Source organism: Antennarius striatus, chromosome 16 (assembly GCF_040054535.1).
Source record: "Antennarius striatus isolate MH-2024 chromosome 16, ASM4005453v1, whole genome shotgun sequence".
NCBI classification, from domain to species: Eukaryota; Metazoa; Chordata; class Actinopteri; order Lophiiformes; family Antennariidae; genus Antennarius; species Antennarius striatus.
Window position 1 is genome coordinate 15,826,193 of NC_090791.1, and position 21,910 is coordinate 15,848,102.

The window sequence follows — 21,910 nt, forward strand, 5'->3', positions numbered from 1 at the left end:
AGTGTATGAGATGTTGTAGTAGTGTCCACTCTATTGGCAGATAAGCAACGATGCCATAAAAACTCAAGCATTCATAAGAAAAAATCTTTTCAATAGATTTAGACTGTGGTGAACTCTGTGTGAAAAGGTTAACGTCAGTGAACATAAATTAAGTAAAAGATAGCTCTAATCTTTTTTGTTTTCCTCTTTTGTTTGTACAAAGTAATTAAAATGAAAATCAAACACATTATGAAACATTTTAGCATACTTGTCCTTCAGCCGGACATGAGCTTCATGAGTCAGTACCTTATTAGATTTTTAAGGTATCATGTTTCTTATTGTAGGTGGAGGGAGTATAAAGGTGTGAATGCAGGTATTGATTGTCAGATGCATTTCCAGCTTCAAATTGACGTTTTCAAGCTACAACAGATTTTAAAGATGTCAAAAACGGAGGATCGGATGGGTCATGGTAAGACAAGCAAAATACTTATCAAAGCTTATTTTGTTAAGTAATAAATGATGTATACATTTAGAAATAAGACAGGGCAACGTGTGTGTGTTTTTATTTCAAGGTCCAGCATAACAGTATAAACTGATACTATTTATGTTAGTTTTGTCATTTCTTTTCATCTATTGCAGACCCATTAACTACAAACACATCTGTCGTACACAATTTGTCTCCAGAAGATTGTGACATTGACATTTTAGACAAAGGAAGAACCACAAATGATTTTATAGATGATATGATAAAACATTCAAAGGTGAGTAACACAGACATCTACACACTTTCTTGACTATGAATCTAACATTATATGAAAGTATTGAGGGATGAATGTCTTCACATTTTAATTTTCAAAACAAATTATTTTGTCTTTATCCCATTTAGGACAGTGAAGAGCCATTCTTTGTAGCCAGTCTAGATAGTCTATATTTGAGGCACCTCATGTGGGTCACTAAGTTACCTCGAGTCACACCTTTCTATGCAGTCAAGTGTAACAGCACACCAGCAGTTTTGAAGATGCTGAGAGCTCTGGGCACAGGTTTTGATTGTGCTAGCAAGGTATTATATGTTCTGTTTACTTTTTTCTCCATCCTCATCATAGAGGAAGATTGTTCCCTCAACATTTTCCTTCTCAGTTTGCTCATTTAATTTTTGTATTTTGTTTTAACAGGGTGAAATTAAACTGGCCCTGTCCCTCGGAGTGACTCCTGATAAAATCATTTACGCACACACCATCAAACCACCGTCACACATCAGATATGCCTGCGCTCATGGAGTGAATGTGATGACTTTTGATAATGAGGATGAATTATTTAAAATTTCTCATTGTCATGCCAAAGCCAAGTAAGTGAAACACTGCTAATATTTTGCTCTTTGAGTGTAGATTCATGCAAGTCTTTTGAATCGTGTTCCAGACTGGTTCTCCGCATTGCAGTGGATGATTCCAAATCCCTTCTACCACTCACTTCAAAGTTTGGTGCCAGCCTGGAGACAGTTGATAAACTGCTGGAACGTGCTAAAGAACTGACCTTGGAGGTCATTGGCGTCAGCTTTCATGTTGGAAGTGGGTGCTCTGACAGTTTGGCATTCACACAGGCCATAGCAGACGCCCGCCATGTGTTTGACACTGCAGTAAGTCATTATCACAGGAAATTAACACTACAAATAAAAATGCATTTGAATGTTTCACACGTATAGTTATTGTTCTGTTTTGCTGTGATGAGTTAGGGTTATAACTGGGGTGACTTAGTTCAAATTATTAATGCCATGTATTACAAATTCATTCGTTTTCATGTTCCGCCGCAGTGGGACACGGGGAGCTGGAGCGTATCCCAGCTGGCATAGGGCATGAGGCGGGGGACACTCTGGGCATGACGCCAGTGCATCGCGGAGCCACATACAAACACGACCACACACACACTCACTCCAACGGACAATTTGGGACAAAAATTAAATTATTTAAAAAACTTGAGCTGGTGAAATGGAGTGATAACTCCATGAAACTGCAGCAGTAAAAAATACGAGATCAATGGTATACAGTACTGTTTTATGCGAGGAGTTAATAATGTGATTCTCTAACGAACACTTGTCTAAGCAGTACTCCTGCACTACATCAGGGCAGGATATTAAGGGTGACAGCACCTCACTAGTTAACTCGTGACCACCCCCAAGCACCACACACCAAATGTACCTGTGTTCGTCATCACATAACATTCAGTTTGTCAACATTTCTTCATGACCAAAATGAGAAAAAGCTTAATTTACCCAGTAATTTGGATTTCTATTCTTTAAAGGTCATGTTTGATCAACTTGTTAAGACAACTGCATTTTTACTTTTTTTTTGTTTTGCCTTGTTAACAGAATTTACTGGGCGTCCAAATGAATCTCTTAGATATTGGTGGAGGATTTTCTGGGAGAGACGACCACCAAGTGATTTTTGATGAGGTAAAACTAAATATTATGCAAAACAAAAGACATAAATATGTGAAGAGTGGTGATGAAGCTACATCCTCTTTTTAAAAAAAAAATTTATATACTGATTTGATCCCCGAAGCGAAATTAAGAAAGCACTCTCTAGTTAGTGGTTCAAACGCATGCATGCTTACATATAAGTGAGTACAGGCCCCTGTAGCACACAGGGCAGCAGGGCAGCATAAAATTTGGGTCAGGGCAGCATAAATTTTTTGCACACAGGGCAGCATAAAATTTGTAAAGGTGGCGGCGCCTTGCTCAAGGGCGCCTCGCTCAAGGGCGCCTCGCTCAAGGGTGCCTCGGCAGTGTTCTGGAGGTGAGCTGACACCTCCCACTCTCAGCTCACACTCTGGGTGTTTTTGGGTAACAGCGGGAATCAAACCACCAATCTTGAATCATAGGACGACAGACCCGCTCTAGCGCACGCTCTACCACTGAGCCACCGCCGCCCCCTTATGCTCACTAATGACGAATAATTGATATTTAAATAAAACATCCAAACTGGACAATATAAATTTTATTAAAATCATTTTCATCCTTTATAATTACGTAGATTGTAATGCATGCAAACAAATAGAAAGTTGTATAACCAGTGAATTATGATTTTAACATAATATATTCTTGTCCCACTACTTGTGACATGAAGTGAGTGTAGAAAATGAATGGATGAATGAATGTATTCTTGTCCTCTTAGCTTTCAGATGTCATTAATGCAGCACTCGATAAACATTTCCCAGCTGACAGTGGAGTGAAGGTTATCGCTGAACCAGGTCAATACTTCGTGGACTCAGCCTTCACACTGGTGATGAATGTTATTGCCAAAAACATCATCACAGATGATGTGGATAAACATTGTGGTAATGTATACCGGATTTGAAGCATATGATACATCTGCTAATGTTGGTAAATTCAAAGTGTGGTTTTCTATTAATTTTACAGGGTGGCTGATAACAGAAGGATGCACAACATGTAACTACTAGAGATAAACTAATCCTCAGACAGCCATGCTGTTCAATATAGAGACCACCAAATCTTGATTTACAGGGCTCTCATTATTCATGTGGTGATGTTTTTTAAACTGAATGAATACAGAATGTATTGATTAGCAAATACTTTTATACAATTTCTAATAGATTTGTATTCTTTTGTACCAAGTTGTACTCTGTTCGAGTACAAAGATAATACATTTTATGTTTGATAAATTATCAATTTTGGTGTTCTCTCTTTCTAATTTTGAATTTAGTCTTCAAAGAACCAAATGTTTTTGAAATAGTTGTTTTTGTACATTATAATATTTTGAATTATTTTACCAGACATGAAGAAGCCCACACCAAACACAATGATGATGTACTTTGTAAATGATGGAGCATTTGGGTCCCTTGGGATTTTGAAAATTCATCCTAAATATAAGAAGTTTGAACCCTTCCTCCACAGGGTAAATATATAATATATAATCCCCGTCACCAAAACACAGTAATGAGGTGTAGAATGTCAATATGGACGTAAGTGCTTGAAAATCTTGTCTCTAAATTAAGACCAATGACCCAGCTTGACCTCTACATGTGAATATTATGGGATTGAGAAAACAGGAGAACCAATTTGATTTGTGGTTTTAATGTCATCACTTTCATTTACAGGCTGTGGAGACCAGTGAGCAGAAATACCTGTCTGTTCTCTGGGGTCCAACCTGTAACATTCATGACAAAATAACTGAGAGTTGCTGGCTTCCTGAGTTGCACATTGGAGACTGGCTTCTTCTCGACAACATGGGTGCTTACACTCTTTGTTTTCGCACTGACTTCAGTGGATTTGAGAGAACACGCATTTACCCTGTGGTGACAGCTGAGACTTGGCACACCTTAAACCTCTCTCACACCTACAACATTATACTGTCATGATCTGGTAGAAATCCTTTAAGGCTGATTTTTCTGATTGGGTTGTTTGACACTAATTATTATTGATGTAGTTCAGACACTGGTTGGGTTGCCAGTATGATATGTAAGGTTGCTATATTTAGTGTATTATAGATGAATGGAACACGTTTACTCTGTGGTCTCAGATGAGACATGACACACCTTACAACTCTCTCACCTTAAACTTTGTAATCAGGTAACCTGATAAAAATCCTTAAAAACTCAATTTACTGTGATTAGATTTAAATTAATTCTAACAATAATTACAGCATTCGTGATAATGGTTTTATTTTAACATCCTGCTTCAAAGTGGTGATGTATTGTAATTGTCTGTGTTTGTCAATTTGTCCGTCCGTCCGTCTGTATATCCGTCTGTTCGTCCGTCCGTCCATTCGTATGTCTACCAAAACATCATCAATGTTAGAAAACATGGATTTCTGCTTGGAGGGATAACATTAAGTTTGAAACTTTCAAGAGCATGTTGATATCTTTTGACAATGTAATAGAATGTGTAACTGTTAAAAGTGTCTTTAAAAAAAAACTGGTTACTTCTTGGATAAACACTGTCTGCTGGAATAGGTGAATATGATCATAATATTCTTGTGAAGAAAACTGGCAATGTCAAATTCTTTTTTTGACTGTCTACATATGATGTTACCAAACCTTGTTGTCCCTAGGAAGAATGTAAACATGGTCATGCTCTAGGTTATATTTGGGACAAAGACTAATATCTGGAAGTGGATAAGAGTATGAACACCTGTCAAAATTCAATGTATGAACTGGTTGAAAACATTTAAGGTTTGAGTTGTTGACTACATATTGTAATGAGAGAGATGATTGTTGATTCTGGGGAACAGAAATTTCACAAGCCTATTGGCTTCCACCTGTCAGCCCTGTTTTTTGCAGATGTTGTTGTTGTTGTAAATGTGATGAAGGTGTGAAGTCTGTTATATTAACTTGTCCAAAATAAATAAATAAATAAACAAACAAACAAACAAATAATTTTGCAATCGTTGCTGATAGAAAGATGAAACAAAAAGCACATTACTCGGGCAGCAAAGGGAATCAAAGCACATAGATGCTTGGATCTACCTATGTGCTACCTTTGATCTATGGCCTTACTCACACTTGCCTTCTCCATATGCACTAGTCTGTGCACTACCCTACCCTGAAAGTAGTACAGGGTAAGTCACTGGATGTTGCAGTGTCTGACTTCCTTGTTTGATATTATTTTTGAGCTATTTTAAATTCTGTTTGGGTTATTGGTCAGGTCTGTGCACAGCTTCCATTTTGTGTTATACTGAAGCGATTTTTATAGAGAAAAAGAGAAATTAAATAATCTTGAAAGTAATTCCTCTGCAGCAGGAGTAGAGATGGGGAGATTTATTAACAGAAGTGAATTGAAATCAGTTTGTGGTTATAGAGTAAATAATTCATACATTACACCGAAGTAAAGAATTATTGAGTCAATCAGATAATATATGTAAATTTATCACCTACACAAAGTAAGGGTCTCTGTATAGTTGTATCCTTCAATTTAAAATTAAATTTTGAATTGTACTGAACCATATTCTAAAAATAACTTAAAATAATCATATATGTACTTAAAATCAATTTTATTGATCCCCATAGTGAAATTACTTCTAATCACTTGTATCTAGTAATAGTCTATGTTGTTAATCACATGAATAGTGTACTGTGTATATGTGTATTGGCCCATGACACACACATCATCCTTTTATCAAAATTTCAATGTTTTCCGAGGGGGAAATTGCTTTTTGTTACAGTTGCTCCGTTGCAGAACATAAGGACGAAGAGTAACGATAGATAATTTACAATTTTAAAAAAAGAGCAAAAGAGATTATAGATAAATAAGAGACTAAATAGAATAATATATAAACATATGTACAGATATACACATTTGCTGCCAATTCATTCCTCATCACTGCATGTCAAAGTGAGGCATTGTACAGCTTGATGACCACAGGTAGGAAAGATTTCCTATGGTGTTCTGTATTATATATAGAAAATGTAGCCGCAAGAGGGCACAAGCCAGTGTCTTATTGTGCCGGTCCCAAGCCCAGATAAATACAGAGGGTTTTGTCAGGAAGAGCATCCGACGTAAAACTTTTGCCAAATAAAAAATGCGAATCAAATTTATGATTTCCATACCAGATCGGTCAAGACCCCAGTTAACCAAGTGTTGCTTTCTCCAGCAACACATGGATAAAGCTGAAGCAATTTCAGGGAATGTGTGGCAGAATGTCAGTGAGATTTTCTTGCTGACAAAAAAGGAGTTCCGGTTCCTGAGTGGGAACATTCTCTTGTGGTACTTCCTCAGGATCGTCTTCATGTTCGAGGAGAACCTCAGTTGGTTCAGATTATTTTCTGCTGTCATTGTCACCGTTTTCTTGCACACTGTTCACCAAAGCTTTTGTGTGTCACAGAGAAAACACAAGGATTTTGCACTGTCAGCTTGTTTTATGATTGTTAGCTGGTGCTTAGTGCACTGCTCAATGCAGTTACCTTAGTTTGATTTACTTTACATACATGTGCATTTACTGATTTAAAAAACATAAATACGCCATACTTTCAAAGTAGAAGATCAAGTGTAACCCGGTGAGTGGAACCAAGTCTCTGCACAGCCTTGCAGTATCTAAGTATTAAAGTGAGCCATCATGTCACAGACTATGGAAATAATCTGTGTGGTTAGACAAGGCTCACTAATATCACGCCACACAAAGAGCCTTCAGGCTCTCTAGACGATGCATGTGACCTCTAATGAACCTGAAATCACGGCTGTCTGGGCCTGTCCCTATCATAATACATTAATCCCACAACTCGTAAAGTGAGGGACCCCTGCCGTGGACTATGCCATGGTTTTATAACCACTAAGGAATAACGCCCCCTAGTCTCCTCTCCAGCACTTGACTCATTGTCTCAGTCCTCTGATCCAATTAGAGCTCAGATGTAAATCGGTCTGCCCATTAATACTAAGCCTGCAATGTGAGGAGCAGCAGATCTGTTTTTTTGTTTTGTTTTTTTGTTTTAGCTATTTCTTTAGTCTTGATTTAGGCAGAGTTGTGTTGGAGGTATAGACACAAGTAGGGGGTGGAGGTGGGTGAAAAATGTCTTGAACATAAGGAGAACATTTTTGTTCAGAGCCAGAGTGTCGAGGTTTACTGTAGGACCCAAATGCGCAGACGTCAGGTAAAAGGAAAAAAGATTTATTTAACAATAAATGTGAAGCGATGATGAACCAGATGATCAGGCTGAACAGGTAAATCGGCAGGAGAGGAGAAAACAAGCAGGCGTCTGGAAATGGTTGTAGTCCAACAGGCAACAGACCAGAACTGGAACACTGAGAGAACAGAGTTATCAAAAAGTCAAGGTGCAAGTTCAAGTGAGCCAAGGTGTGGATACTGACAAGCAGTACAAACGAACTGGCAATGAATGGTGGAAAACTGGTCCTCATGAAGGTCTGGAGATTGGTCACAGGTGTGGTGCTCTGCTGCCAGCAACAGCCACACCCAGGTAGGTGGAAACTACGAGGGACTCAGAAGAGAGAGAGAGAGAGAGAAGCAACTGCAAATCCTGACAGTACCCCCCCCTCAACGACCGCCCCCTGGCGGTCCACCGGGCTTGCCAGGATGGGCACGGTAAAAGTCCATAACCAACTCGGGATCCAGGATGAGGCTGCGGGACACCCAGGAACGCTCCTCCGGACCATAACCCTCCCAGTCAACCAAGTACTGGTAGCCACGGCGGCGAACATCCAAAAGACGGCGAATGGTAAACGCGGGATGTTCATCAATGATCCGGGGGGGAGGAGGGGGATCGGTAGGAGGGCAGAGAGGACTAGAGTGGACCGGTTTTAACTGAGACACATGAAAGGTGGGGTGAATTTTCATGGAAGGCGGCAAGCTCAGACGAACAGCGGCAGGGTTTACCACTTCAACAACCTCAAATGGACCAATGAAAACGGGGTGCCAATTTTCTAGACTGTACCTGCAGGGGAATGTTCTTAGCAGCCAGCCATACTTTTTGACCCACTTGGTAGGGCGGAGTCGGAGTCCGGTGTCTATCAGCAATCCGCTCGTTTCGCTCAGCGGAACGAAGCAAGGCTGAACGAGCATACCTCCAAATCTCCCGACATCGCCGAACATGCTCTTGGACGGATGGAACAGCAATCTCTGCTTCCTGTTTAGGAAACAGTGGAGGCAAATATCCAAGAGCACATTCAAAAGGGGACATACCAGTTGCGGCTGACGGGAGAGAGTTGTGTGCATATTCCACCCAAGGGAGATATAAACTCCAGTCTGCAGGATTTTGCGCCGCAACACAACGAAGGGCAGCCTCCAAGTGTTGATTAACCCGCTCACACTGGCCATTAGTCTCTGGATGAAAACCAGAGGACAGATTCACTTGAGCACCCAAGGCTTCACAGAACCACCTCCAAACCTGGGAAATAAACTGTGGTCCTCTATCCGAAACAATGTCCAGAGGAGTCCCATGTAACCGAAAGACGTGTTGGACCAGTAAGTCAGCAGTCTCACGGGCAGTAGGAAGCTTGGGTAAGGGCACAAAATGAACAGATTTAGAGAAGCGGTCAATTATGGTCGTAATTATGGAGTTACCTTGAGAGACGGGAAGACCAGAAATGAAGTCAAGGGCTATGTGAGACCAGGGACGAGTTGGAATGGGTAAGGGGCGGAGAGGACCAGCTGGCCGTTGATTGGACGTCTTCCCTCGAGCACAAACTGTACAGGCTAAAACATATTCTCTTGTGTCCTTCTCCATTGTTGGCCACCAGAAATGGCATCTGAGGGCGGCTAGGGTTCGGCGAATTCCCGGATGGCAAGCAAATCGGGATGTATGCCCCCACTGGATGACCTGGGAACAGACAGCCTGTGGGACATACAAACAGTTGGGAGGACTATTACCCGGATCAGGATCAGTCTCTTGAGCCTTCCTGATGCAAGACTCGATCTCCCAAGTAACAGCAGCTAAAACACAAGAAGGTGGAAGAATGTTTTCAGAAATGTCAGGCGAGTCTGCAGGGGAAAACTGTCGGGAAAGGGCATCGGGTTTGGTGTTTCTCGAACCAGGTCGATAGGTCAAGGTAAAATTAAAACGTCCAAAAAACAAAGCCCATCTAGCCTGACGGGAGTTGAGCCGTTTAGCAGACTGGATGTACGACAAGTTTTTGTGATCTGCCCAGACAACAAACGGGTGTTCTGCTCCCTCCAGATAGTGCCGCCACTCCTCCAAGGCCAACTTGACAGCAAGTAGTTCTCGGTCGCCTATGGTGTAATTCCGTTCTGCGGTGGATAAACGGCGTGAAAAGAAGGCACAAGGATGCAGTTTCTGGTCAGAGGCAGATTGCTGTGACAACACCACTCCAACACCAGTGTCCGAAGCATCCACCTCGACGAACTGCAGGGTTGGATCAGGATGCGTGACAACAGGTGCTTCAGTAAAACATCTCTTAAGAGCCTGAAAGGCTTCATCCGCATCTGAAGTCCACACAAAAGGAATCTTTGGGGAGGTGAGACAAGTCAGAGGAGCTGCCACTGAACTGTAGTTCCGGATGAAACGGTGGTAGAAATTAGCAAATCTGAGAAACCTTTGAAGTTGTTTACGGGTATCTGGGACTGGCCACTGCGAAACTGCTTGGATCTTCGAGGGATCTGGCTTCACCTGCCCGCTGCCAATGATGTAACCGAGAAATCCAACTGACTCAACATGGAACTCACATTTCTCTGCCTTGGCGAATAGTTTGTTCTCCAGCAGTCTCTGCAGCACCTGGCGGACATGGATAACATGCTCATCTACAGGAGAAAATCAAAATATCGTCCAAATAGACAAACACAAAGCGATTCAAAAAATCCCTCAATACATCATTGACCAGGGTTTGAAAAACTGTAGGAGCATTTGTCAACCCAAAAGGCATTACCAGATATTCAAAATGGCCCAAATGTGTATTGAATGCCGTCTTCCACTCGTCCCCCTTGCGAATGCGCACAAGATGGTACGCATTGCGAAGGTCAAGTTTAGAAAAGACGGTAGCATTGTGAAGAGATTGAAAAGCGGAGTTGATGAGAGGAAGAGGGTATTTGTTTTTCACTGTTATGTTATTTAACCCACGGTAGTCAATGCAGGGGCGAAGTGAACCATCCTTCTTACTAACAAAGAAAAACCCGGCACCAACAGGAGAGGACGAAGGTCTGATTATACCCGCTGCTAGAGAGTCTCATATACTGCTCCATCGCTTCATTTTCTGGTTTGGACAAACTGTACAGACGGCTGGAAGGCAGAGTTGAACCTGGGAGAAGGTCAATGGCACAGTCATAAGGACTATGGGGTGGAAGTGAAAGTGCTTGCTCCCTACTAAAAACTTGTGCCAGATCATGATATAAATCAGGAACATTACTGAGATCTGGAGGCGCTGGAGAGGGCATGGTGGAACCTGGTGGTAGAAGAGCAGACTGCAAACATTTCGAGTGACAGAAAGAACTCCAACTTAACACTTTTCCACTGACCCAATCAAAATTCGGATTATGTTGTTTTAACCAAGGATATCCCAAAATTAACGGAGTCTGAGGTGAAGAAATTAATTTAAACTGCAGTTGTTCTTGATGGTTGCCTGATAACAAAAGTTTAACTGGTTCTGAGCAATGGGTCACTCTTGAGATTAGCTTCCCATCTAAAGCATTTGCTACTAGCGGAGTAGCAAGGGGTATCTTATCCAATCCAGTTTGTTGAGCCAGATTACGGTCCATAAAATTGTCCTCAGCTCCGGAATCCACCAGGGCAGTCAACGGCAGAGTAGAGTTACTAAAATAGAGCATAGCAGGAAGTAACATCTTTGTTGGGGGATTGGAGGTGGAAACGTGGCTCACCAGCACCCCCATATTTACTGATGAGCCCAGTCTTTTGGCCGAACAGGAAATGTGTCGAGAAAATGTCCCTGAATCCCACAATATATACAAACACCAGCCCTGATTCTACGCTGCCTCTCATCTGGTGTTAGTTTTGCCCGAGCCACTTGCATTGGCTTCTCCTCAGAAGTTGCAGTAGTCGGGACCACAGGCTTGTGAGGAGGGGATGTGCCGAATCTGCGTGGTGGGACACTGCGAGGGTGAGACAAGGTGGAAATATGGTGGCTGGAATGCTCCCTACGGCGCTCGCGGATTCGATTGTCCATTTTAATGGATGTCGAAATTAAAGAATCAAGATTTGCAGGATCTTCTTTTACAGCAAGTTCTTCCTTCAATTGTTAGGAAAGTCCATTCAAAAACATGCTCTGCAGAGCCAAATCATCCCACCCACTCTCGGCTGCTAGAGTCCGGAATTCAACTGAGTAGTCTGCGACACTACGAGTCCCCTGGGTTATTGAGAGGAGCCTCTTAGAAGCTTCTCTACCCTGGACAGGATGGTCAAAAACCTTTCTCAGCTCCTGTTCAAAGGTCATGTAATCATTACGAATCACCGGTTGGTTTTGCCATTTTGCAGCTGCCCATTCTAATGCCCTCCCGTGGAGAAGTCCCATAATGTAAGCAATTTTAGAATTGTCAGAGGCGTAGGTGTTTTGCTTTTGACTAAAAACCAGTGAGCATTGCAGTAAAAAACTCCCACATTTACCCATATCACCTGAATAATGGTCAGGGTCCGGAATGTGCACTTCTCTGAAGGACGGCGGTGGAGACTGAGGTGCAGCGGAGGCTTGAGGCTGAAGTGAAACAGGCTGACCTTGAATACTGGATGTGGAGAGTTTGCCGGCAAGTTCCTGGATCATAAAGTTGAGCTGTGAGATCTGGTCTTGTGAAGTCTTTTGACTCTCCAAGAGGCTATGTAGCAGCTGCTCATGTTGTCCAAGTAGAACTCCTTGATTTGCAAGAGCCAGGCGGACGCGATCTGAATCCGTCTCCGCTGGGTCCATGTTGGCCAGTTCGTTCTGTCGAGGTTTACTGTAGGACCCAAACGCGCAGACGTCAGGTAAAAGGAAAAAATAGATTTATTTAACAATAAATGTGAAGCGATGATGAACCAGATGATCAGGCTGAGCAGGTAAATCGGCAGGAGAGGAGAAAACAAGCAGGCGTCTGGAAATGGTTGTAGTCCAACAGGCAACAGACCAGAACTGGAACACGGAGAGAACAGAGTTATCAAAAAGTCAAGGTGCAAGTTCAAGTGAGCCAAGGTGTGGATACTGACAAGCAGTACAAACGACCTGGCGATGAATGGTGGAAAACTGGTCCTCATGAAGGTCTGGAGATTGGAGATTGGTCACAGGTGTGGTGCTCTGCTGCCAGCAACAGCCACACCCAGGTAGGTGGAAACTACGAGGGACTCGAGAGAGAGAGAGAGAGAGAGAGAGAAGCAACTGCAAATCCAGAGGCACAGAGGCTCTTTTTGTTTGTTTGTGTTTTACACACTGGCAAATCCTCACCGTTATCTAATTTAAACTCCTGCAGTTACTGTTGGCTCAGCAGGAGGTGCCCACCATGTGAGCGGTGGTCAGACACATGGATGCCTTGTGAGAGGAGGATGAGAAGAGGAGGGAAGGATGAGTCACTAATTCCTCTCACATTTGCAGTCCTTTTTCATTCAAGCAGAACTGTTGCTCCTAATTTTGCCTCACTGTTCACAAGATTCAAAAAGTAGTTTACAGTAGGTGCATTCATACAGTACAGCTTGTAGAAACAGTTATGTTATCAGTACAGGCTGTTGTAATTCAACTCTTGAAACACAATGTTTACTATTACGCAATTTCCTCCGGGATTAATAAAGTATCTATCAATCTATCTATAAACATTTAAATATTAACAAGATTTAATATTTAGAATCTCTGCCGAATCATCATTTATCTGAGATCTGAGCCATAACTGAGCAAACTCAAACATGGTAGCAAGTAGAGTCAAACTGCTAAACAATAATATCTTCCATAGAGACCTGCTAAAAGTAATATTATTTATTAGACCAATAAAGTCTGGGGAAAAACTCTGAAAGTCCAAATGCAAAGTCTGTATCCAGATAAAGCATATAGTTTTAAAGTTTCAGCTTCACACATGTACATTAGAGTTCCAGCCTTATTTGTATATTCAGACAGAAAACTATAGACACAACAGCAAGAAAATGTCAAACTGCTCATATTTGTTTGTGCTGTGGAGTCTCTTGACTTTATTTTCTTTCCTCTACCCAGTGATCTTCTGTTCTTTAGAATTTGAAAGGTTACACTGCCACCTACTGCCCTGCTATGTACACTATAGCTTTTGCAGGCTTTACATAGCTTTATGTCTGAACTTTCCAAAAGAAAAAGAAAAAGACTTGATTTTATCACAAAAATTCTCATGGAAATGAGGTCTTAAATGACCTTTTCCGGAAATGTTAGCATCTAACTCAGAGAATGAAGTAATGGAAAATAAATTGTGAAAGCTCTGCCAGTTTTGTAGAAATAAACAAAGGTGATATAAAGACAGGTTTTATTTGCAATGTTGTTGCCTGTTCTCGGTATAAAAAAAGATTCAATTTTTACAGTGGTTTGCAGGAAGCACAGACTTGGCAGATTTACAGTGTATAAAGATCTATGATGAACTCTACAATTACCACAAACCCCGAGATTTCCCCTGGAAAGACAGAGAGCCTATAAATGCAGTGTTGGCATTAACGCTGTGGGGATGTCTACAGTCACTGAAATCTGGTTGTCTCAGAGCTGTTAAACTTAATCCTGATATTCCACGTGTGTTCAACGGAGCCTCCGCCTGTGTTTTCTTTCTTTTTCTCTCCTCTCCGCATCTCCCATCCCAGCAGGACCAAATGTACACATTTTATGGGGTGATGAATAGCCTCACAGAAGGTTCATAAACAGTAACCGTTCACAGATGGGCAATCGCTGTGCATCATCAGCATGATGTATGAAACATTTTCAGTCCACACACACACACACACACCGAGCACAAATTGAGCAAGATTCCGTGAATGGCTACTTCTTGGATGCCACGAGACAAAAGCAGTCATGGGGAACCCGGATACCACGTGCTGCAGCTCCACACAGTTTAGGAGAGAATAGTGGGAGCAGAGGTCTGATAAATCACATGCACACAGGAACTAATCAGGATCAGGCATTGTTACCCACACTGAAAGAGCAAATTTTTTTTCTCACACCTCATAGACACCAGATCAGATTACAGATTATGTTTGGTACAACTCAGATTGACAAAATCCCGTATATACTATAGAACATTGATGTAAAATGTATGACATGCTTCTAGGAAGTTAGGACAATAAAAGTCTGCAGCCGTACCACCAGCTCTGTGAGACTTTAAAAAGCAGGTATCAAATGGATAATAATGGCCCCTCAAGGGTATTTTTTGTTTAAAGCAAGCCATTACAAATTTGAAAACTGTCAATGATCACAAAAAACAGGCTACACCTGATAAACCAGGAGAAGAGAGATAGCCTAGCAGGCAGTGCAGCTTACTGTCATTACTGAATGATATGCAAAAGAAAAACATTTTACTCGCAAGACTGGTTACAAAAAAATGCAAAAACAATCACCCATTGGCACCACAAAACCATACAGTTTCTCCAAAGGAGCCTTTCACATGATGCACCAGTACAGACAAGTATGCATATTGAGACGCACACATACTTGATTAAGTATGACTCTTTATCACTGTATCCACAATTTTAGCCTACCCAAGTCTTCTGGCAAAGTTTGACGTACTAGTGTGTGTCACGTCAAACATATTTATTTATTCAGCAGAGAACGTGATGAGCTGTTTTTTAGTCCTACACGACTGAGCCATACGATAAATTGCATTTGCTGGAAATCGAACCCAGGCCTCCTGCACGGCAGGAGAGATTTTATATTCTATTCCAACGTTTAAAAGGTTTGGGTAGAAGAACAGTTAAGAAATGGAGTTAAATCAATTCACAATAACATAGCAATAACCATTTGCAATAAAGTTCATGGTCTGTAGAGAACAAAATCTTTGGACTTTGATCATCCCCTGATTAGTCCTAGACCCAAAATATTTATACGTTAAGTTTTCAGTAAAATACTCTGACTGTTTAGTTGGAATAATAAGATGTTTGGGATGTTTACACATTGACATTGTAATTTAGGCTGTCAATTAGTCAGTGCTACCTATGTGGTGAGAGTGTTTTATCCAGCAAAATACCAAAATAAAACCAAGTACAAAGAGGATGGTCTACAGCCAAAACGGGAATTCTTTTATTGATTTTCAGATCATCAGTACAGATCAATCGGGAAACAGCCAGTGGACTTCATGTCTCATGACCCTTTTATATCCCCGCTGGTCCCTATTCTTGTGTATGTGAGAGGTGTGCGTGTCTTTTCTTGGGAAAATAGGAATCATTAGATTTCCAGGCGTACATCCAAATCTTTGTCATTTTCTAAAGTCATGATGACCCCCTTCCTGTCTTTCCTGTTTTTTGTACAATTAGGTTCTTCGCTGCCAAACTAAAAATGTGTTTCCTCTTGATTTGAAGTGTGACCCAAACATGCATTATTTTGCTTCCACATAATCCCTCCTCTTTATGAGATTATCATAAACTACTTGTCGAAATAATGTATGGTGAATCAGCACGTCTGTCTGTATGTGTGTGACTAGGATTGGTGACACTGTAATATATGGCTGTGTGAACTCTAAATATAGTGATAAGTGAAAAAACATTCCATATACTGATATATGAACTTAACATGAATATACTAACATATCTGGTCATCTATTACCATTCCACTGTTGGGGGTGAAAAACCTGGTGGCTGTTTTTAACCAGGAAAAGTCCCCCATCGGCCCCCTTCATGTTGGGCGACCTTACACAATGAATCCTAACAGATTGACCAGATACATCACACACTGAAATCATGTACTGGAAACACAGAAGTCATTCTAATAATTCTGAATTGTATGAATTAGATTACCTTTTCCTTTATAGAACACAACATTGAATATAGAATATGCATATATGATTTTCTTTAAAATATTGTTGACATAAAAGTGAATAAAAAATGATTAAAACAGAATGATTTAACTGACGATAAAATTGATGATTAAACAATGGTTACACAGAATAGTAAGAATAATGTCATAGTGATATCCTGGTGATATATCCATGTGTGGTTATTGTATATCCATATCAGCCATTGTTCATCATTCTTTATAACAGTTCTTCCTCGTAGTTGGAGGTTGTGAACATATTTGGCATGTCCTCCCTCCTCTGCGTCTGAAGAATTCTGTGCACTAGTTCGTCAGCCGTTAGCATACTTAGCATTGCACTTCCTGTGTGTCCTTAATGAGGTTCATCCTCTTGTCCATTGCTCTCACACACCATTTCCTCAGGATAGGCACAATGCAACATGTCAATAAAGAGAATAGTATCAGTATTATCAGTACAATTGTCCCAGATTTAGCCAAAAACGGCTCCCCATTTTCCAAAAATTTCCTCTAGCCCATCCCACTTAATGCTTCCACCCCTACCAGCATTGTCATTCTTTTCAAACTTCAAAGCTTCAAGTTTTCTCATAGCAAAATGTTCCATCTTGTGACATGTTATTTGAGAAAAATGTACAGCAAAGGGTTCCAAACATTTTATACACTCAAAGGTCATCAAAAGCTGGTTACACACTTCTCTGTTGAGGTTTAAACACCACTTCCTGACCTCTCTCCCCAGTGTGGGCCTTTTGGTCCTCCACACTATCCCAATCGTCATAATCACTGGTCTCTATTCCAGTAATAGGTATTGTTGTGGCTTCTGTATTAAACGGGGCTGACGTTTATTTTCTTTGACATATGTTTGACAGCACAATAGTTGTGTTTTTGACAATGAGAGCCTTGGACCCAATATAAAACACTGAAAACCGTTACGATACCCAGGAGAAGGGAGTTAGCCTAGCCGGTAGTGCAGCTCACTGTCATGACAGGAAGAAAGAAGATTGCAAATCTTGTTGGACACTGTAGGAAAAAAATAGTTGGCGGGGCATCTCAAAATGAGATTACCTGGAAAACATTTTAATCACATGACTGGTTATCAAAAGAACAGACCCAAACTCTTTGTCTCGGTACTGTGTCTGGCAAAGTTTGATGTACTAGAATTAGTCAGGTAAAACATATTTATTCAGCAGAGAACGCGTTGAGCTATTTTCTAGTCTGACACGATCGAGTCGAAAGGTAGTTTGCATTGGCCAGGATAAGATGTTTGGGACATTAATCTAGTTGATGTTGGTGTAAAATCATATACATGAAGAAAGCATGTAAAACTTTATTTTTCACAAGTGTTTACAGATTTGTGTGTGTGGTAGTGTCCTGACTTCATTTGGTGTGACTGTGTCATTCAAACACTAGATGTCTCCATATGTGCACATATAGTTTAAATGTATCCTTCATGCACATGGGCAGATTTTCACGATGGAGGCCCAGCTCCATACGAAAGTTCACCATCATTGTGGATTATTTGCTCTGGTTGGTTGAAATACAACAACCATCTTAACCTTAAACGGGTTAACAGTTCAGCCGTTTGTTGTATGGTTTTAGAAATGAAAACACACAAATGATCATGGTTAATGGTTGGCATGTTTTGTATGTATCTCAAATTTTTCTGACAATACTGTACTTGAAAATCTATCGTCATGTGAATAACTGAAGCTTCTTCTTTTCCTTTCGGCTTTTCCCTTCAGGGGTCGCCACAGCGAATCAATTTCCTCCATCTAGCCCTGTCCTTTGAATCCTCTTCACTCACACCAACTATCTTCATGTCTTCCCTCATTACATCCATAAACCTCCTCTTTGGTCTTCCTCTAGGTCTCCTGCCTGGCGGTTCAAAACTCAGCATCCTTCTACCAATATATTCACTATCTCTCCTCTGGACATGTCCAAACCATCTCAGTCTGGCCTCTCTGACTTTATCTCCAAAACCTCTAACATGTGCTGTCCCTCTGATGTACTCATTCCTGATCCTATCCTTCCTGGTCACTCCCAGAGAGAACCTCAGCATCTTCATCTCTGCTACCTCCAGCTCTTTCTCCTGTCTTTTCTTCAGTGACACTGTCTCTAGACCAAACAACATCGCTGGTCTCACCACAGTTTTGTACACCTTTCCTTTCATTTTAGCTGATACTCTTCTATCACACATCACACCTGACACTTTCCTCCACCCGTACCATCCTGCCTGTACACGCTTCTTCACCTCTTTTCCACACTCTCCATTGCTCTGGACTGTTGACCCTAAGTACTTAAAATCCTCCACCTTCTTGATCTCTTCTCCCTGTAACCTCACTCTTCCACTTGGGTCCCTCTCATTCACACACATGTACTCTGTCTTACTGCGGCTAACCTTCATTCCTCTCCTTTCCAGGACAAACCTCCACCTCTCTAGCTTCTCCTCCACCTGTTCCCTGCTCTCACCGCAGATCACAATGTCATCTGCAAACATCATAGTCCATGGTGATTCCTGTCTAACCTCGTCTGTCAGCCTGTCCATCACCATAGCGAACAAGAAGGGGCTCAGAGCTGATCCCTGATGCAGTCCCACCTCCACCTTGAACTCCTCTGTCACACCTACAGCACACCTCACCACTGTCCTACAGTCCTCATACATGTCCTGCACTGCTCTAACATACTTCTCTGCCACTCCAGACTTCCTCATACAATACCACAGTTCCTCTCTGGGCACCCTGTCATAAGCTTTCTCCAGATCTACAAAAACACAATGCAGCTCCCTCTGGCCTTCTCTGTACTTCTCTATCAACATCCTCAGAGCAAATACTGCATCTGTGGTACTCTTTTTTGGCATGAAACCATACTGCTGCTCACAAATGCTCACTTCTGCCCTTAGTCTAGCTTCCACTACTCTCTCCCATAACTTCATTGTATGGCTCATCAGCTTTATTCCTCTGTAGTTGCCACAACTCTGCACATCTCCCTTGTTCTTAAAAATGGGCACCAGCACACTACTCCTCCATTCCTCAGGCATCTTCTCACTATCTAAGATCCTGTTGAACAACCCAGTCAGAAACTCTACTGCCACCTCTCCTAGACACTTCCATACCTCTACAGGTATATCATCAGGACCAACTGCCTTTCCACTCTTCATCCTCTTCAATGCCCTCCTCACTTCATCCTGACTAATCTTTGCTACATCCTGGTCCACAACAGTCACCTCTTCTAGTCTTTGTTCTCTCTCATTTTCCACGTTCATCAACTCTTCAAAGTACTCTTTCCATCTTCCCATCACACTACTGGCACCTGTCAATAGACTTCCATCCCTATCCTTAATCACCCTAACCTGCTGCACGTCCTTCCCATCTCTGTCTCTCTGTCTTGCCAACCGGTATAGATCAGTCTCTCCCTCCTTACTGTCCAACCTAGCATACAAGTCATCATAGGCTTCTTGTTTGGCCTTTGCTACCTCTACCTTCACCTTACGCTGCATCTCCCTGTACTCCTGTCTACTCTCCTCGGTCCTCTCAGTGTCCCACTTCTTCTTAGCTAACCTCTTTCTCTGTATGCACTCCTGTACCTCCTCATTCCACCACCAAGTCTCCTTATCTACTTTCCTTCCAGATGACACACCAAGTACTCTCCTACCTGTCTCCCTGATCACATTAGCTGTAGTTGTCCAGTCATCTGGAAGCACCTCCTGACCACCCAGAGCCTGTCTTAACTCCCTCCTAAAAGTCATGCAACACTCTTCCTTTTTCAGCTTCCACCATTTCGTCTTCTGCTCTGCCTTTGCCCTCTTGATCTTCCTCACCACCAGAGTCATCCTACACACCACCATCCTATGCTGTTTGGCTACACTCTCACCTACCACTACTTTACAGTCACTGATCTCCTTCAGGTTACACCGTCTACACAAGATGTAGTCTACCTGTGTGCTCCTACCGCCACTCTTATAGGTCACTCTATGTTCCTGCCTCTTCTGGAAGAAAGTATTCACAACAGCCATTTCCATCCTTTTTGCAAAGTCAACTACCATCTGTCCTTCTGCGTTCCTCTCCTGGATACCAAACCTGCCCATCACATCCTCATCCCCTCTGTTTCCTGCACCAACATGTCCATTGAAGTCTGCTCCAATGACAACTCTCTCACTTCTAGGCAAGCTCTGCATCACTTCATCAAAGTCCGACCAGAATTTCTCCTTCTCCTCCAGCTCACATCCTACCTGTGGAGCATACCCACTAACAACATTGAACATCACACCTTCTATTTCTAGCTTCAGACTCATCACTCTATCCGACACTCTTTTTACCTCCAGGACATTCCTAACAAACTCCTCCTTCAAGATAACTCCTACTCCATTTCTCTTCCCATCTATACCATGATAGAACAACTTGAACCCTGCTCCTAAACTTCTAGCCTTGCTACCTTTCCACCTGGTCTCCTGGACACACAGTATGTCTACCTTCCTCCTCTGCATCATGTCAACCAACTCTCTACCTTTTCCTGTCATAGTTCCAACATTCAACGTCCCTACTCTTAGTCCTATACTCTTGGTGTTCCTCTTCTCTTTCTTCGAGCGAACGCACTTTCCTCCTCTCCTTCTTCGACCAACAGTAATCCAATTTCCACCGGCGCCCTGTAGGTCAACAGCGCCGATGGCGGTCGTTGTTAACCCGGGCCTCGACCGATCCGGTATGGAAGTCATAGGTTTGATTCGCATCTTTGATTTGGCAAAAGTTTTACGCCGGATGCCCTTCCTGACGCAACCCTCTGTATTTATCCGGGCTTGGGACCGGCACAATAAGACACTGGCTTGTGTCCTCTTGCGGCTACATTGAATAACTGAAGCTAGTGGGGAGTAAAACATACTAAGACCTCAATTTTATGAAAATTAATTCTAGAAAGTTTTGTCACATCATAGTCAGAATCCATTTAAATTCACTCAACAGGTATAGCTCAACAAGATTAGAACATGAAAACTGATATTGACCCACAATCATCCACGAGGTTGGGCCCATCATGTATGTTTAGATGTTTACACCTAATTCCATTCCAATGAACACGATCAAGTTCAGCACAAGTTACATAATGAAGAATTTTATCAGATATTAGAGTGTGGAAAAGAGGTGAAGAAGTGTGTACAAGCATGATGGAACGGGTGGAGGGAAGTGTCAGGTGTGATGTGTGATAGAAGAGTTTCAGCTAAAATGAAAGGAAAGGTGTACAAAACTGTGGTGAGACCAGCGATGTTGTTTGGTCTAGAGACAGTATCACTGAAGAAAAGACAGGAGACAGAGCTGGAGGTAGCAGAGATGAAGATGCTGAGGTTCTCTCTGGGAGTGACCAGGATGGATAGGATCAAGAATGAGTATCTCCAAATCCTCTAACATGTGCTGTCCCTCTGATGTAAAGTCAGAGAGGCCAGACTGAGATGGTTTGGACATGTCCAGAGGAGAGGTAGTGAATATATTGGTAGAAGGATGCTGAGTTTTGAACTGCCAGGCAGGAGGCCTAGAGGAAGACCAAAGAGGAGGTTTATGGATGTAGTGAAAGAGGACATGAAGGTAGCTGGTGTGA

General features: G+C 41.9%; 1 protein-coding gene across 3 annotated transcripts; it reads left to right on the top strand.

Moving 5' to 3' along the window:
- The first annotated feature begins 335 nt into the window (after positions 1-335).
- Positions 336-4,612, top strand: LOC137609621 (ornithine decarboxylase-like). Of its 3 annotated transcripts, XR_011038365.1 has the most exons (10): positions 336-448; positions 619-740; positions 866-1,039; positions 1,152-1,324; positions 1,396-1,612; positions 2,342-2,425; positions 3,147-3,309; positions 3,766-3,887; positions 4,090-4,430; positions 4,464-4,612. XR_011038365.1 is itself a non-coding variant. In XM_068336764.1 (9 exons), the coding sequence occupies exons 1-9, from the start codon at positions 367-369 to the stop codon at positions 4,348-4,350; spliced, it is 1,398 nt and encodes a 465-aa protein (XP_068192865.1). In that variant the 5' UTR covers positions 336-366; the 3' UTR covers positions 4,351-4,612. The 3 variants fall into 3 exon arrangements, 2 of the variants coding, with proteins under 2 accessions (XP_068192865.1, XP_068192867.1); XM_068336764.1 differs by having other exon boundaries at positions 4,090-4,612; XM_068336766.1 differs by lacking the exon at positions 2,342-2,425 and having other exon boundaries at positions 4,090-4,612.
- Positions 4,613-21,910: the final 17,298 nt, after the last annotated feature.

Excerpts from the sequence above, each read along its gene's own strand:
- LOC137609621 (XM_068336764.1), top strand. The coding sequence starts at position 367 with ATGCATTTCCAGCTTCAAATTGACGTTTTCAAGCTACAACAGATTTTA. Across the intron at positions 1,613-2,341 it reads GCCATGTGTTTGACACTGCA|AATTTACTGGGCGTCCAAAT; the intron begins GTAAGTCATTAT and ends CCTTGTTAACAG. Across the intron at positions 3,310-3,765 it reads TGATGTGGATAAACATTGTG|ACATGAAGAAGCCCACACCA; the intron begins GTAATGTATACC and ends TTATTTTACCAG.